Source organism: Argopecten irradians, chromosome 11 (assembly GCF_041381155.1).
Source record: "Argopecten irradians isolate NY chromosome 11, Ai_NY, whole genome shotgun sequence".
Classification (NCBI taxonomy): Eukaryota; Metazoa; Mollusca; class Bivalvia; order Pectinida; family Pectinidae; genus Argopecten; species Argopecten irradians.
In genome coordinates, this window is record NC_091144.1 from 6476435 (window position 1) to 6493601 (window position 17167).

At 37.2% G+C, this 17167-nt stretch overlaps 1 protein-coding gene across 8 annotated transcripts in view; it reads right to left on the minus strand.

Annotated features, from left to right (window-relative positions):
* LOC138334375 (nucleolysin TIAR-like) overlaps positions 1-17167 on the minus strand; it is a 231491-nt gene that overhangs the window by 175265 nt on the left and 39059 nt on the right. For all 8 annotated transcript variants that reach the window (XR_011210121.1, XR_011210120.1, XR_011210119.1 and 5 more), the window contains one exon: positions 10934-11029. Coding sequence is in view for 2 of the 8 variants with exons in the window: in XM_069283047.1 (XP_069139148.1) it covers positions 10934-11029 (96 nt within the window). In the remaining 6 variants the exon portion in view is untranslated. The remainder of the gene's footprint in view (positions 1-10933; positions 11030-17167) is intronic.

Here is a 17167-nt window from a genome sequence, read left to right on the forward strand (position 1 = left end):
GTTAAAAAACAAATATTTATCAATTTCAGTAGGAATCTGAAACCCTGTTTTATTTCTCCGTAAATAACAGAATTCTTTGTAAATTGTCGACAGAATTCTAGTTTTATTATTTATTAGTGTATGGATTATTTTCTGGGATTATCCTCAAACTATTTAATCAAGCTGTGTTGTGACTATGGAAAGACTTGTATACAAGACGGCAGTAGGCTGCTGCACAAATGACTTATGATATACACAGCGAAATGAAAACTTTTCACACAAATCGTGTGCCAGGTTGTATGTAGTGTTGGTATGATGTAAGCAGAATATCGAGCCCACCTTTTATATGGACGTCTGCTACAATTTACAAGCTAGGTTTGAAGGATGGCGACTTTTTTCCCCAATATTTTCTCAGAGATGGCGGAAAGTTTCGGCTATATATACCATAGAGTATCACTGTAGAACCTTGCTTATTGATCCGAGTTTTCCCTGTCTCCCGCGGGAACTCAGGCAAAAAGAAGCGTTGCATTTTGCATGGAAACTTAGAGGAAACAGAATGTTTACGAGGCTGCGATACATGGCCTATCCCATCTTTCCACCAATGGTTCACGCAAATAAACCCCTCTACTTACAAACCATCATATACACCCATACATATTGACACGCCATCGCTTAATGGCAAAATAAAATTTAATTTAAAAACAATGTTTTCCCTACAACCATATCAAATGGGGCGAGCGATCACAGGGATCCCTGGTTTATGGTGGTGAGGAGCCACCCGAGTCTGGGGTTACCGAGAAAGCGTTAATAATGGTCCTAGGAAATGAAATTTAAAAACACCATATTTCATCCCATCACACGTAATGGGATAAACCTGGTCACTTCTAAGAATTGATGTATTATCTAATTCACTTTTTTTCAAACCATAAAATTTTATGACTTCATGTCATATAACAGTTAAAGTATTAATTTTAACTCTCTGTAGTAGATTCGATAAGAACCCAATGGCCTTTTTTCCTACAAGCACACCTAACCTCTATTCTGAATTACCTAATGTCCTTTTGCCACAAGCACAGTCATACTTCTTCAGAAACTTAAATAAGTAGTCACATCCCTTTGCTTTTAAGTATATAATATAAATTCAGACGGAGTAAAACTGGGCTTTATTACCAAGTGGTCTTTAACCACAGGGCAAGTTGGGTTAAAAGTGGCCATCTCAGACCATATGAGAATAATTTTATTAATCAGATAGTTCTAATAAAGAGTCCTTATTCAAATTTTGTTGTACCTGATGTTTGTTTGCCATAAGAATAGTCAACCTTTTTTCGGACACTAGACAAGGATTAAAGACCTACAAGGACACTCAACCACCTTTCTGATGCCCAATGACAACCAATGCCAGTTTGCCTTCAAGCAAATCTGAGACTTGTTTCCGTTGTCCACAATATGAAAGTTAATGGGCAACACAATTTTCTCTTTACCACAAAGACTTGTATGAAAGTGAATAGACAACACAATTTTCTCTTTACCACAAAGACTTGTATGAAAGTGAATGGGGCAACACAATTTTCTCTTTACCACAAAGACTTGTATGAAAGTGAATGGGGCAACACAATTTTCTCTTTACCACAAAGACTTGTATGAAAGTGAATGGGCAACACAATTTTCTCTTTACCACAAAGACTTGTATGAAAGTGAATGGGCAACACAATTTTCTCTTTACCACAAAGACTTGTATGAAAGTGAATGGGCAACACAATTTTCACAATATGAAAGTTAATGGGCAACACAATTTTCTCTTTACCACAAAGACTTGTATGAAAGTGAATAGACAACACAATTTTCTCTTTACCACAAAGACTTGTATGAAAGTGAATGGGGCAACACAATTTTCTCTTTACCACAAAGACTTGTATGAAAGTGAATGGGCAACACAATTTTCTCTTTACCACAAAGACTTGTATGAAAGTGAATGGGCAACACAATTTTCTCTTTACCACAAAGACTTGTATGAAAGTGAATGGGCAACACAATTTTCTCTTTACCACAAAGACTTGTATGAAAGTGAATGGGCAACACAATTTTCTGTTTACTACAAAGAATTGTATGAAAGTGAATAGACAACACAATTTTCTCTTTACCACGAAGACTTGTATGAAAGTGAATGGGCAACACAATTTTCTCTTTACCACAAAGACTTGTATGAAAGTGAATGGGCAACACAATTTTCTGTTTACTACAAAGAATTGTATGAAAGTGAATAGACAACACAATTTTCTCTTTACCACGAAGACTTGTATGAAAGTGAATGGGCAACACAATTTTCTCTTTACCACGAAGACTTGTATGAAAGTGAATGGGCAACACAATTTTCTCTTTACCACAAAGACTTGTATGAAAGTGAATGGGCAACACAATTTTCTGTTTACCACAAAGACTTGTATGAAAGTGAATAGACCACACAATTTTCTGATTACCACAAAGACTTGTATGAAAGTGAATGGCTGCCATGATCTTCTGTAGGTGACACTTCACAGGGTGATTGACTTTGTATTGACAAACTCAACCACATCAAACAAAGGGATATATTCCTTTATAAGACTGCTTCAAATGAGCGTGCAGTTGTGACAGAATGAATGTGGAACAGTCACATGAAGTCCCAGTATAACCTACAGATCGCTCTGATGTGAAATCCCCGACTAGCACAGGTTAAACCCTGCCTCTATTAAGTGTGAAAGATGGACTCAGAATACACATTATACAGCTACACAAGGCAACCAACCTTGATTGTTTCAGTATCGTGATGTGTTACAACCCTACCACTACATCATTTATACCATATAGCACAATTACAAACTCATGTCTCAAATTAAAAACAGTTGACATTTAAAAGCATGCATACAGCTCGCTCTATACACTCAACAATTTTCATTAATCTTGGCTAAAGGCCACAATTCCATAGGGCACAGTGTTCATATCACTATCCACATATGTACCATTTAAAATCTACCGAAAAAACAATTAAAAATCTTTGTCCCATCAGTTACTGTGCATGGTTGTAAAACATTATCTCCTATTCAACATCAATAGCATGTACGTCATGCGTGTAGATGTAGAAATACCACAAACAGCGTCCCCACTTGCATGACAGGATGAATACAACATGCATGCGTGTGTTCTTATTTCACCCGTAAAGAACCTATGAGAGCACATTACATATCCATGCTATGTTTTAATGAGCCAGCATGGTATTAAAGTTTACAAGTTTTATAGCACCATTCAAACATTCCCTAGGAACAATAGAAAGGTTAACAGGAACTGGTGCTGGACTGAAAAAATTCCAAATTGTTTTAGTGCTCATTAAATTTATATCTACAATGATCCATATCACCAACAGTGAACATTTACTCAAATATAAATATAACAGTATACACAGAATTAAAAGAGTGCTCAATTATCTTACTGTTCTTCATTATTTTATTTTTATTTTTGATATATATGAGCATTGTATTAGTCATGGCTGAAACTAACAGCACCCACACCAATAATCCCTACACAGGTGTTTATTTATCTTCAGTTCGACATGTGGTAACAATGCAACAAAATGGAGCGTGATGTTTTGAAATCTAAAACCATCGCATTTTTCATATTTCAAAACACCTATATTATAAGCCTTTTTCATATGTAGATATGAAGGATAGGTATATTCACAAAATGTTGTAAAACCGGAGGCTTGTAAAGGGTTTTACAACATTTTGTGATCCTGAGGGTAGAATATCCCTATCCTTCATATACATGTATGAAAGGGTATTTAGCTCTCATACCTCAATATTTTATTGCAATTTTACTGCTATGTTTTACCGCCACTTTGAAATAAATTTCGGGGAAAAAAAACCAATGTAAGTCAATTCTAAATACATGAAAATTGTATGTGACATTTTCAAGGCAAATCTCATTGTATGTGACATTTTCAAGGCAAATCTCATTGCTTGCATCTTTTAAAGTAAATCCAGCCTAGTTTCTACAAAAAAAATGTTGAAATTGTACCAAGAAAATAGTAATTTTGTGGATGCTGTAACGTCACAAGGCTTTATTGCATGGGTAGCAATGCAATACAGCCTCAGGCGACATGAGTGTATTGCCCTAGACCAGCCAGTATTACATGAGTAAGTATGAGAGATAGTAAGTTTCAGCATTATCCAACAATATCTAAATTTTAAACAATCATAAGTCTGTATGATGTTTCTATGGTTAAAGTTGAGATAAATTATAGGTATCAACTGATTGCATAAATTTACCAAGTTTGAGCAATAACTGATCAAAGGATTAATGAGTTATTTACCATTTCACAAAACCTGTGTATTGTGACCTATTACCATGGCAACATTTTTTTTTTTTTTTTTTTTTTTTACAAAAATTAAAACCTTGTCTAAATAAAGTCATGTATTTTATTAAAAATTTACAAACTATACACAGTGACAGTAGAAGCATACCAGACAGATGTAATACCACATAAACAATTCTCTACAAATCCTGCCTGCTGAATTTCTAATGACTTTTTCAAAGAGCACTCGCATCACAGCAAGATATCTCAAGTGATACCAGCGACTTGTAACAGAGATCGTGCATCTTCATTCACACAAGCTTCTAGCCTCATGTAAGGGAGACAACTGGCATAAATCACATTGGCCAGGAATTTAGATCTAATGGAAAATAATAAATTTGCAATGAAAGGCGTTGTGAGTGACTATAGTGGCAGCTTTACAGGCAGAAAGCCGACAGACCTCGATCATGAATCTTTGCCATATGACATACACATTAAAAAATTAAAACATAAAATAAATAAAAATTTCACAGAATTGAATATCTTGAGAGATTTATGCTTGATACTGACATTCATTATGAAATTTAACATTTTTAAATTACAAACATTCAAAATGGGTGATATAGAGGGAAACAAGAAAACTTCTCTATAACTAAATCTAATCAAAAAATCAAAAAACCAGCTATCATTTCATAGATTTACGATTTTTAAATAAAATATAATACGTTTTGGAAGAGCATGAATGTGGATTTATGAGAGAAATAAAATGATATGATTGAGATAATTAGAATCTGTCAGTGAATCAAGCCATTGTTAGACTGGTGATCAATTGTTACCAACCCAAATCTGATATCAGTCGAGAAAATTAAACCTTGTCACACCATCCAAATTGTAGATAAACGATTTAAATAAATAACTGGGAATAATCATAAAACATATGTTGTGGCCTGTGTTTATCGATTGCTATGGAAACAAATAGCGCTAAAATAAGCAGTAAATTTGGTATCAAAACCTATTAAATATGATTTCATATAATTGTGAGAGCAGAATGAAAGACAATGGTTATAACTCAGAACTACAGAAAAATACATCCTATCTCTAAGCTAGTCTAAAAGAAACTTTATTCTTCTCTAAAAACTATTTTAACTGTTATACCTCACATAGACATCAGTTTGAAGAATACATTCTGTACTTGTAATTGTTACATAATACTATAACAAATACAAACATTCCTTTTATGTCACAAAAAATTATGAAATACATTTCCTTCAAAATCAGCATCTTTTTTTCTTTTTTCTTTTTTTTTCTGGCATAAAAAGATCTCGCAGTTGTCTGTAATTTTAGTAATTTTGGAAAACACCCTTTAATAAGTAAATTTAAATGCAAGGAATCTGATTGTCAGTAAATCAGAGAAAAGTATCCTTCTAATTACAAGGGGTTTCATGATCTTTCAGGAGAGGCCGTACAATATTGCAATTTCACAGGGTACTTTTCTGTACTCTCTATATGCTATCTGATGTAATTTAATCCAAATCAAGCGGTACCACAGCCAGGTTTAACCGGAATAAAGTACCAGGTAGCGCCTGATATTAAAACCTCTGCTAAATTGGTCATCAGAAAAATATCTTTCTGATTGGCAATGAGATTTACATAAGAATGAAATATTCTTCTAATTGGCCTGAGAATTACATAAGAATGAAATGTCCTTCTAATTGGCCTGAGAATTACATAAAAATGAAATATCCTTCTAATTGGCCTGAAAATTACATAAAAGTAAAAGATCCTTTCAATTGGCCATGAGAATTACATAAGAGTGAAATATGGTTCTAATTGGCCAATAAATGGAATGAATGTTAAAATCCCTCCATCACAATGAAATTATGTAAGATTTCTTACACAACTCTATTATACACAATATGCTTATCCTGAACACAATAGCATCATCAAGTTAACATTTATATACCCTCTTTAACAAAAAAACTTCTATAGTTGTGTGAAATTAGAGCCCATTAGCCTTCTCTATAGCAATGATATAATCAGACAACACATACAGGTCTCTGAACATAAAGTTATACCAATGAAATGGCAACTAAGTATTCGTTCCAGTGTTGGTTACCTCAAAAAGATTTAATCTAAATGGCCATAATTAACTCCTGATAGTTCTCCTTTGAATTCAAATTGACTTTGCTTGGAATAGAACTCTTTTGGATTTGGAGGAAGAAAAGGAGATATGAATGGGCCAATCTATCATGTGGTCCAGTGAAGCATTATGCAATGAGAAAAGCTTTCGTTTTTCATTAGACTTGTAGTGTTGCTCCTTTTGTAATGGCACTATTGCTGATAGCACATTCAACCCAAACTGACGTTTAATGCGTCTTCATGGCGTAAAGCACTGTTAGTCCAACACGCTACGTGTGAGTCCCATCAAACTTTCGGAAATTATCTCCAAGTATTTCCGGAGATAAGGTATGGGTGATTATAGATTTATCTATATTTCTGAATCAAAAGGAAATGTGCACCCTGTACAGGTGTCTATAGATACAATCAGTAATTATCGCCCATGACGACAAGTCTTTTTTCTGCCATACACAAATATTCTAGGGGGACCGGTTCAGCGTGTTATGACCTGGGACAGTGTATAATGCATTATAAAACACATTCCACAAGCAAATCAGCAGAAAAATAGAAAAGAGGAGCAAAATATTTAATTAAAGGATTGATAACTCAAACGAAATGACCAAAGCCTGTCACTGTAATCAAAATAAATACACATCGTAATATATTGGTTTACAGAACTGGACCATTTTTATCATTAAATGTGGAAATTGTCAATGATGACAAAGAATGACTCGGATATTCTCGTAGTTATTACATGTTTAAGAGGAATTGGGAGTGGGGAGGGGGGGGGGGGCCGCAATCGAGGAGATTAGCGGATAGGACATTTTATCAGAGATATAGGTAATAGGGTTAAATAGAAATATGTAGAAGGGGTTTTTTTCAGTCACATATTTACATAGGACAATCTTGGAAATACTTTATAAAATGTTTATACACTAGAAACCTAAGCTATATATCGTTGAGATGATTGCATCAATTGTGGTATTCCATTCTGTGTTGAAGCAGCACCTTGCAGGTTGCTTTGTTCTTTATAAGACTTTCAAAGGTAGATGTTAACATAATCAGTTTTAACAAAAGTCCCATTGATATCAATCATAGTCCACCATCGTACTTAAATGCTTATTGGGGAAAAGAAAGTCTGTACTTTAACTCTAACAGCTTGTACATTGTAACAATGATAGTAGACAAACGGTGCCAATATAAGTCTCTAAAATCTAAAATGGCCACTTGTTAGATAATTTGTTTACAGGTTAGAGACTCAAGTTTAACATGTGTTAGATTAGGGTACAGTTTTGCATTCTATGAGCATTTAAATGAGACATGCCAAGTTTGTGTGGTGAAATTTAGCTAATGTTGAGGACTTCCTGAGTAAATTCATCACCCTGGACGACTAAAACAAATTCACTACCCTGGATAAATAAGAACAATGAAGAACTTTCTGAGAATAACATATAGATAAATCAACTAGATTTAAATTGTTCCTTTTAACCTGGGTCCAGTTTCACACACATTCCTTAACATTAAGGAATTCCTTAACTGAAAATATTAAAATGTGTTAAAAAAGGAAACCATTATATCATTCAAGGAAGAAATTTTAAGTTAATGAGCATTCCTTAAAATCTGTAATGCTTTCCTATCGAAAATTTCAAGTTAAGGTAATCCTTAAAATTATGGAATGTTGGTGAAACTGGGCTCAGCAGACCTTCACTTGCAAATTTTCAAACAAATTGTTTATAAACTCATTTTAGGCAAACAAAATTGAAATCTGTACTTGGAATCTTTTTAAATGTATATTTGGATATTTCAACAAAATTTAATGCTGCTGAGCCATTAAAACATAACAAAATCTGAACACTGCAGGAGCTGACTGATAGTGCTACGTGGTCGTGAGCTGTGAGACAGATAAGCTCCATTGCTGGTCCAAGTCCAGATACCCCTAGCAGGACACGTATCATTCCTAGTCACTACAGATCACATTAAAAGTGAAAGTGACTGTCAGAAATTGATCTCATTACAGAGGAATCGATTCTCTACAGACACGAATTGATACCCTGTGAGACAAATCAACTTGAATAGATAAATTTCAATTTAACAGTCCTCAACTTACAGCCAGAAAAATTGAAATGTAATATATCTTTGCCTGGGCTACATAGACTTCAAACTTCATTAGAGAGGCAACTGGGGAAAAACAGAAGGCTTTACCAAGTTTTATTTTAATTGGCTTTAGCATGGAGCAATGAAATGTGATAAGACAGACTTCACCATAAACATATATTACAGAATGGTTGGGTTTCATTTCAATAGAAGTATATATATATCAACAACACATCAATAACATAAGCACTACAGTTTCTACATCTAAATACTACAAAAATACCATATATATTACTTGTTTGTTCAATATAGGTCTGATGTGTTTAGAAATCAAATTATCTAAATCTAAAAATGTCGAAGATATAATTGTTCCAACTTCTTTATGAGATCAGCATCCAATGCAACAGGACGGAGAACATGGGAAACAGTATACGGCACTGTATTTCATGGTGGGGGTAAAATAAAAAGAATTCCACTAAGATGGATTCTGTGTCACCTTCAAACCTACTTGATTTCCACAAACAATACTGCATCGGTCAAATGAACATGGACATCAGCAATAAAGAGTCAACAGCTTTAGTAAATCAGCAACACATGAGCTACTTAAGCAAGTGAAACATAGGAGTCTGATTGGCTAAATGGATCTTGACTTTTATTTTCAGCAATAGTGACTTTGAACTTTGTCTTTCAGGCCATCCAGACCCGAATAGATTTGTACAAATTAGATAATGAACAAAGACATTATTTGCTGAACTAATTGATCCATAGCCTCTCCTTTGTACAGCTGCATTCATCATCAGGGTAGTTTTGAGGCCTTTCTCAGAACATAATCATATCCAATCATAATCTGTATTGCATATTACAGATTGAATTTTTTGCCCTTGTGGGTAGGTATTGATAGTGACGTCATGTGTTTGGGAGCATAGCGTCATACCTTCCAGATCAAGAGGCCCAGAGGGCCTGTATCGCTCACCTGGTTTGTAATGCCAAGTAATGTTCTGGATACAGGTTCATTGTTTCTTTTCTGAAGGAATTTTAATATTAACCTCTAAATCCCCTATTGGGCCCCACCCTTCCTGCGCCCAGGGGGTCAGAGCCAAAATTTATAAAAGTTCTGTTCCCCTTCCCCCAAGGGTGTTTATGGCCAAATTTGGTCACAGTCCAAGCAAAACGCTAGGACAAGTAGCAATTTATAGGATTTACCTCTATTTCCCCTATTGGGCCCCACCCGTCCTGCCCCAGGGGGGCCAGAGCCAAAATTTATATAAGTTCTGTTCCCCTTCCAAAAAGGATGTTTGTGGCCAAATTTGGTTACATTCCATGCAGAACTCTATGACTAGTAGCGATTTAAAGGATTTACCTCTATTGGGCCCCACCTCTCCTGCCCCCGGGGGGGTCAGAGCCAAAATTTATACAAGTTCTGTTCCCCTTTCCCCAAGGATGTTTGTTGCCAAATTTGGTTACATTCCATTCAGAACTCTATGACTAGTAGCGATTTAAAGGATTTACCTCTATTTCCCCTATTGGGCCCCGCCTCTCCTGCCCCCGGGGGACCAGAGCCAAAATTTATACAAGTTCTGTTCCCCTTCCCCCAAGGATGTTTGTGGCCAAATTTGGTTACATTCCATTCAGAACTCTATGACTAGTAGCGATTTAAAGGATTTACCTCTATTTCCCCTATTGGGCCCCGCCCCTCCTGCCCCCGGGGGGTCAGAGCCAAAACTTATACAAGTTCTGTTCCCCCTTCCCCAAGGATGTTTGTGGCCAAATTTGGTTACAATCCATTCAGAACTCTATGAGTAGTAGCGATTTAAAGGATTTACCTCTATTTCCCCTATTGGGCCCCGCCCCTCCTGCCCCTGGGGGGTCTGAGCCAAAACTTATACGAGTTCTGTTCCCCCTCCCCCAAGAATGTTTGTGGCCAAATTTGGTTACAATCCATGCAGAACTCTATGACTAGTAGCGATTTAAAGGAAATGTTGACGGACAGACGGACGACGACGGACGCCGCGCCATGACATAAGCTCACCAGCCCTTCGGGTCAGGTGAGCTAAAAATTATAATTTATATCCAGCCATTGTATACCGAACACTGTAAAAGGCCATGGCAAGTACACTGGTATCCCCATTATTTATTACGTGGATAAAAAAATTATAGGGGTTGATGGAATCTCTTTCTGGTATTCCTAGTAAATAATCATAAAACCTAGTGGTCTGCAGCTTGCTTTATACACATGACAGAAGAAACATCAACATATTAAGGTTTTGTCTCCAGACTTATTGAGATTTTCTTTGGCTACATGAAAAGCTTTATCTACATGGAGATGTTTTGATCTAGGGCATTTTAAAGTTTCGTCTCCATTGAGATTTTGTCGGTCATGATCATAAGATGATATTATGTGTTGTATGATACACATACCCTTCCCATGCACATCCTCTTGTTCATGGCGGATAGGGCGGAGGCGGCAGAGTTGTGGTCGTAGAACTCCACGAAGCAGTAGGGGTCAGTTCCGGTCTGTAAAATAAAATGTTCTATGAATAGCGCAGTAGGGGTCAGTTCTGGTCTGTAAAATAAAATATTCTTTATTTTTGAAGGGAGTCTATTCTTTTTATTTTTGAAGGGAGGAGGGAGGGAAAAATTTGCAAGGTGTCTGTTACTGTGAAACAAAAAAATCTGTAATTGGTAGTATTTGGGGAAGGGGGGATGGTCAGTTTCCTGTCTGTATCAAGTTCTATGATCTATAAATAGCAACTTTTGATTGGTCTAATCTGGTAAAAAAATACAGAAAGGATCTGGATGAAATTTCATCCCACATGTGATTTCACTAAATACATCCTTGATGTTACTACAAAATAAATTAAGATCACGTTTTATACAAATGTTTACTACGAGTGTTTTTGGACAAGTTTACACTTATAATGATACTTATAGACCATGCCACACCACAAATAAAAACCCAATTGTCTGTATTATTTTCATATTCACAATGTCAAAGACTCAAAAACATATCCCATTTTTCTTTTCAATTTTAACAACAACTTAGCCAAACAAAAACATTAAAACATAAAATGGAATAGATTTTAAAGCGGCGGAAAATGACGGACGAAAACACGGATGAACAAAAATGAACAAAATTGTCTGTATTATTTTTCAAAAATGAAAAGTACAAAATAAAAAAATGAAAAAGTACTTTTGTTTCAAATTATTAGAAAATGAACTTGAAGCATGCGAGATAGAATTTATTGATCAAATTTATAGAAAACTTATTTTTAGTTATATTTGCGAAAGCTATCATTATTTTGTGTCTCCAATATACCTTTCAAACATCAGAAAGGCACCAAGTTTCTACGGTGTAACAGTACTTCCCAGTAGTTATCATAATCTGATAAATTCTCTGATTTTCTATCTCAACAAGACAAAAGTTTGAACCACTGTCAAATTATCTAAGTGTGTTTTATTTTCAAATGTTCATTAATTCAACATCATTTTGTTTTGTCTTAGTGTTCTTTCCTTTTGCAGTCCCTCCCAGTGAAACAAGAGTGTTTGTCTCTGTCTGTCTGTCTGTCTGTCTGTCTGTCTGTCTGTCTCTCTGTCTGTTTGTCTCTGTCTGTCTGTTTGTCAGTTTGTCTTTTTTCTGTTTGTCTCTGTCCGTCTGTTTGTCTCTGTCTGTCTGTCTGTCTGTATGTTTGTTTTGTCTTTGTCTGTTTGTCAGTTTGTCTTTTTCTGTTTGTCTCTGTCTGTCTGTTTGTTTCTGTCTGTCTGTTTGTCCCTGTCTGTTTGTTTGTCTGTCTGTTTGTCTCTGTATGTCTGTCTCTGTCTGTATGTTTGTTTTGTCTTTGTCTGTTTGTCAGTTTGTCTCTGTCTGTCTGTTTGTCTCATCTCTGTCTGTCTGTTTGTCTCATCTCTGTCTGTCTGTTTGTCTCATCTCTGTCTGTCTGTTTGTCTCTGTCTGTATGTATGTTTGTTATGTCTCTGTCTGTACGTTTGTTTTGTCTTTGTCTGTTTGTCAGTTTGTCTCTTTCTGTTTGTCTCTGTCTGTTTGTCTGTCTGTTTTGTCTCTGTCTGTTTGTCTGTTTGTGTCTGTCTGTTTGTTTTGTCTGTCCGTTTGTTGGTCTGTCTCTGTCTGTTTGTCTCTGTCTGTCTGTTTGTTTGTCTCTGTCTGTTTGTTTGTATCTGTCTGTCTGTTTGTCTGTTTGTCTCTGTCTGTTTGTTTGTTTCTGTCTGTCTGTCTGTTTGATTTGTCTCCGTCTGTTTGTCTGTTTGTCTCTGTCTGTCTGTCTGTCTGTCTCTGTCTATTTGTCTCTGTCTGTCTGTCTGTTTGTCTCTGCCTGTTTATCTATTTGGCTGTCCGTCCAGATTATGATTTCAAGATGACAACTTGAGAATAGATTGGTAGAGTTTATTGAAACTTTATACAATGATAGCTTAGAAGTTAACACTGTTACATAGTTTTAATTTGGGGTCAAAAGTATTACAAAGGTCAATATTACTAAAAATAATCTAATTTTACTGTAATAGCTTACAAAGATCACCATGTGACATGTGTTTCTTCACCAATCCTCAGAATGCATATTTTATTAGAAATTCCTGGTCATGTTTACTTGATTTTATTCTGTTATCATATATCTAAAGCACGGTCAATATGCGACATTTCAGCTTCTGTTTCCACATAACATCCTTATGAATGTAATTCACCTTTGGTCTACTGTAACCTTTGACATTTAGTGACCTATGTTGACCTTTAGTATGAGCCAATTAGAGGACAGCTAGATCTGCACCCGCTGACCCCAGCATTAAACTCTTCAGACAAGAATAAGCTGGATTATCACAGATCTTGCATACAGATTCTCGTCAAATTCTTGTAGACCGCTCAACCAATCATGACCCTTGGGTGTTGTTTGTCGCTACTAAATATGTTTTATGTAGATTTGAGGATTTTACATTTCCTTCCAATGAAAATTTACAAGAAAGGCACTGTCAATTAGATTTTCTGTGCATTTAATTGAATTCTCCTGCCTACAATTACATTGTATTATCCATGGCTACCTTTTTAAACAGGGCCTAGTGGCGTCTGCCATTGCATTTTTTTAACATGTAACTTTAAAATGATAAACCTGCGGGGAAATTGGAAACATTGCAGATTGTCTGTAACCAACAAAACACAATCATTTACATTTAGATTTTAATCAGAGGCTTTTCTCAATACTTCAGAAAAAAAACCATACCCAATTAATTAAGGAAGTCAGCATCAGAGCAGTTGGAAATGGAAAGAGGATTGAACCTACACACTATTATAGAATGTTAGTCGTCACACTCATCTTCATTACATTTACAGTACCAAAATAACCTTTAGAATGTCACATCCGGCAGACAATATAGTATTTACCACACTGATCTGTTATACCACAACAATGTCACTTTGTTACTTTAACAAGTTTAATGGAAATGATGCTGTTATCAAACATCATTTTTCTATTTTGATACCACATCAAAGTCATCCAAGTCTTTTCTACCATTTATGATCTGTTTATTTGACATTTCTTGAAAGTGAAATAATCTAAATTTAAATTATTTTATGATTGACCAAAGAACATAATATTCAAAATATCCCTGACACCAAATTTAGTTCTGTATATCAGTTCCTTACATCTACCCCCACCTAACCCCACCTTTAGTACCTTATATCTACCCCACCTAACCCCACCTTTAGTACCTTATATCTACCACACCTAACCCCACCTTTAGTACCTTATATCTACCCCACCTAACCCCACCTTTAGTACCTTATATCTACCCCACCTAACCCCACCTTTAGTACCTTATATCTACCCCACCTAACCCCACCTTTAGTACCTTATATCTACCCCACCTAACCCCACCTTTAGTACCTTATATCTACCCCACCTAACCCCACCTTTAGTACCTTATATCTACCCCACCTAACCCCACCTTTAGTACCTTATATCTACCCCACCTAACCCCACCTTTAGTACCTTATATCTACCACACCTAAACCTACACCCCAACCTTTAGTACCTTATATCTACCCCCACCTAACCCCACCTTTAGTACCTTATATCTACCCCACCTAACCCCACCTTTAGTACCTTATATCTACCCCACCTAACCCCACCTTTAGTACCTTATATCTACCCCCACCTAACCCCACCTTTAGTACCTTATATCTACCCCCACCTAACCCCACCTTTAGTACCTTATATCTACCCCACCTAACTCCACCTTTAGTACCTTATATCTACCCCCACCTAACTTCACCTTTAGTACCTTATATCTACCCCCACCTAACCCCACCTTTAGTACCTTATATCTACCCCACCTAACCCCACCTTTAGTACCTTATATCTACCCCACCTAACCCCACCTTTAGTACCTTATATCTACCCCACCTAACCTCACCTTTAGTACCTTATATCTACCCCCACCTAACCTCCACCTTTAGTACCTTATATCTACCCCACCTAACCCCACCTTTAGTACCTTATATCTACCCCACCTAACCCCACCTTTAGTACCTTATATCTACCCCCACCTAACCTACCTTTAGTACCTTATATCTACCCCCACCTAACTCCACCTTTAGTACCTTATATCTACCCCCACCTAACTTCACCTTTAGTACCTTATATCTACCCCCACCTAACCCCACCTTTAGTACCTTATATCTACCCCCACCTAACCCCACCTTTAGTACCTTATATCTACCCCACCTAACCCCACCTTTAGTACCTTATATCTACCCCCACCTAACTTCACCTTTAGTACCTTATATCTACCCCCACCTAACCCCACCTTTAGTACCTTATATCTACCCCCACCTAACCCCACCTTTAGTACCTTATATCTACCCCACCTAACCCCACCTTTAGTACCTTATATCTACCCCACCTAACCTCACCTTTAGTACCTTATATCTACCCCCACCTAACCCCACCTAACCCACCTTTACGTACCTTATATCTACTCCCACCTTTAGTACCTTATATCTACCCCCACCTAACCCCACCTTTAGTACCTTATATCTACCCCCACCTAACCCCACCTTTAGTACCTAATATCTACCCCACCTAACCCCACCTTTAGTACCTTATATCTACCCCCACCTAACCCCACCTTTAGTACCTTATATCTACCCCCACCTAACCACACCTTTAGTACCTTATATCTACCCCACCTAACCCCACCTTTAGTACCTTATATCTACCCCCACCTAACCTCACCTTTAGTACCTTATATCTACCCCCACCTAACCCCACCTTTAGTACCTTATATCTACCCCCACCTAACCTCACCTTTAGTACCTTATATCTACCCCCACCTAACTTCACCTTTAGTACCTTATATCTACCCCCACCTAACCCCACCTTTAGTACCTAATATCTACCCCACCAAACCCCACCTTACCTAATATCTACCCCACCTAACCTCACCTTTAGTACCTTATATCTACCCCCACCTAACCCCACCTTTAGTACCTTATATCTACCCCCACCTAACCCCACCTTTAGTACCTTATATCTACCCCACCTAACCCCACCTTTAGTACCTTATATCTACCCCCACCTAACCTCACCTTTAGTACCTTATATCTACCCCCACCTAACCCCACCTTTAGTACCTTATATCTACCCCCACCTAACCCCACCTTTAGTACCTTATATCTACCCCCACCTAACCCCACCTTTAGTACCTTATATCTACCCCACCTAACCCACCTTTAGTACCTATATACCTAACCCCACCTTTAGTACCTTATATCTACCCCCACCTAACCTCACCTTTAGTACCTTATATCTACCCCACCTAACCCACCTTTAGTACCTTATATCTACCCCCACCTAACCCCCACCTTTAGTACCTTATATCTACCCCACCTAACCCCACCTTTAGTACCTTATATCTACCCCCACCTAACCCACCTTTAGTACCTTATATCTACCCCACCTAACCCCACCTTTAGTACCTTATATCTACCCCCACCTAACCCCACCTTTAGTACCTTATATCTACCCCCACCTAACCCCACCTTTAGTACCTTATATCTACCCCACCTAACCCCACCTTTAGTACCTTATATCTACCCCACCTAACCCCACCTTTAGTACCTTATATCTACCCCACCTAACCTCACCTTTAGTACCTTATATCTACCCCACCTAACTCCACCTTTAGTACCTTATATCTACCCCACCTAACCCCACCTTTAGTACCTTATATCTACCCCCACCTAACTTCACCTTTAGTACCTTTAGTACCTTATATCTACCCCCACCTAACTTCACCTTTAGTACCTTATATCTACCCCACCTAACCCCACCTTTAGTACCTTATATCTACCCCACCTAACCCCACCTTTAGTACCTTATATCTACCCCCACCTAACCCCACCTTTAGTACCTTATATCTACCCCCACCTAACCTCACCTTTAGTACCTTATATCTACCCCCACCTAACCCTCACCTTTAGTACCTTATATCTACCCCCACCTAACCCCACCTTTAGTACCTTATATCTACCCCCACCTAACCCCACCTTTAGTACCTTATATCTACCCCACCTAACCCACCTTTAGTACCTTATATCTACCCCACCTAACCCACCTTTAGTTACCTTATATCTACCCCACCTAACCC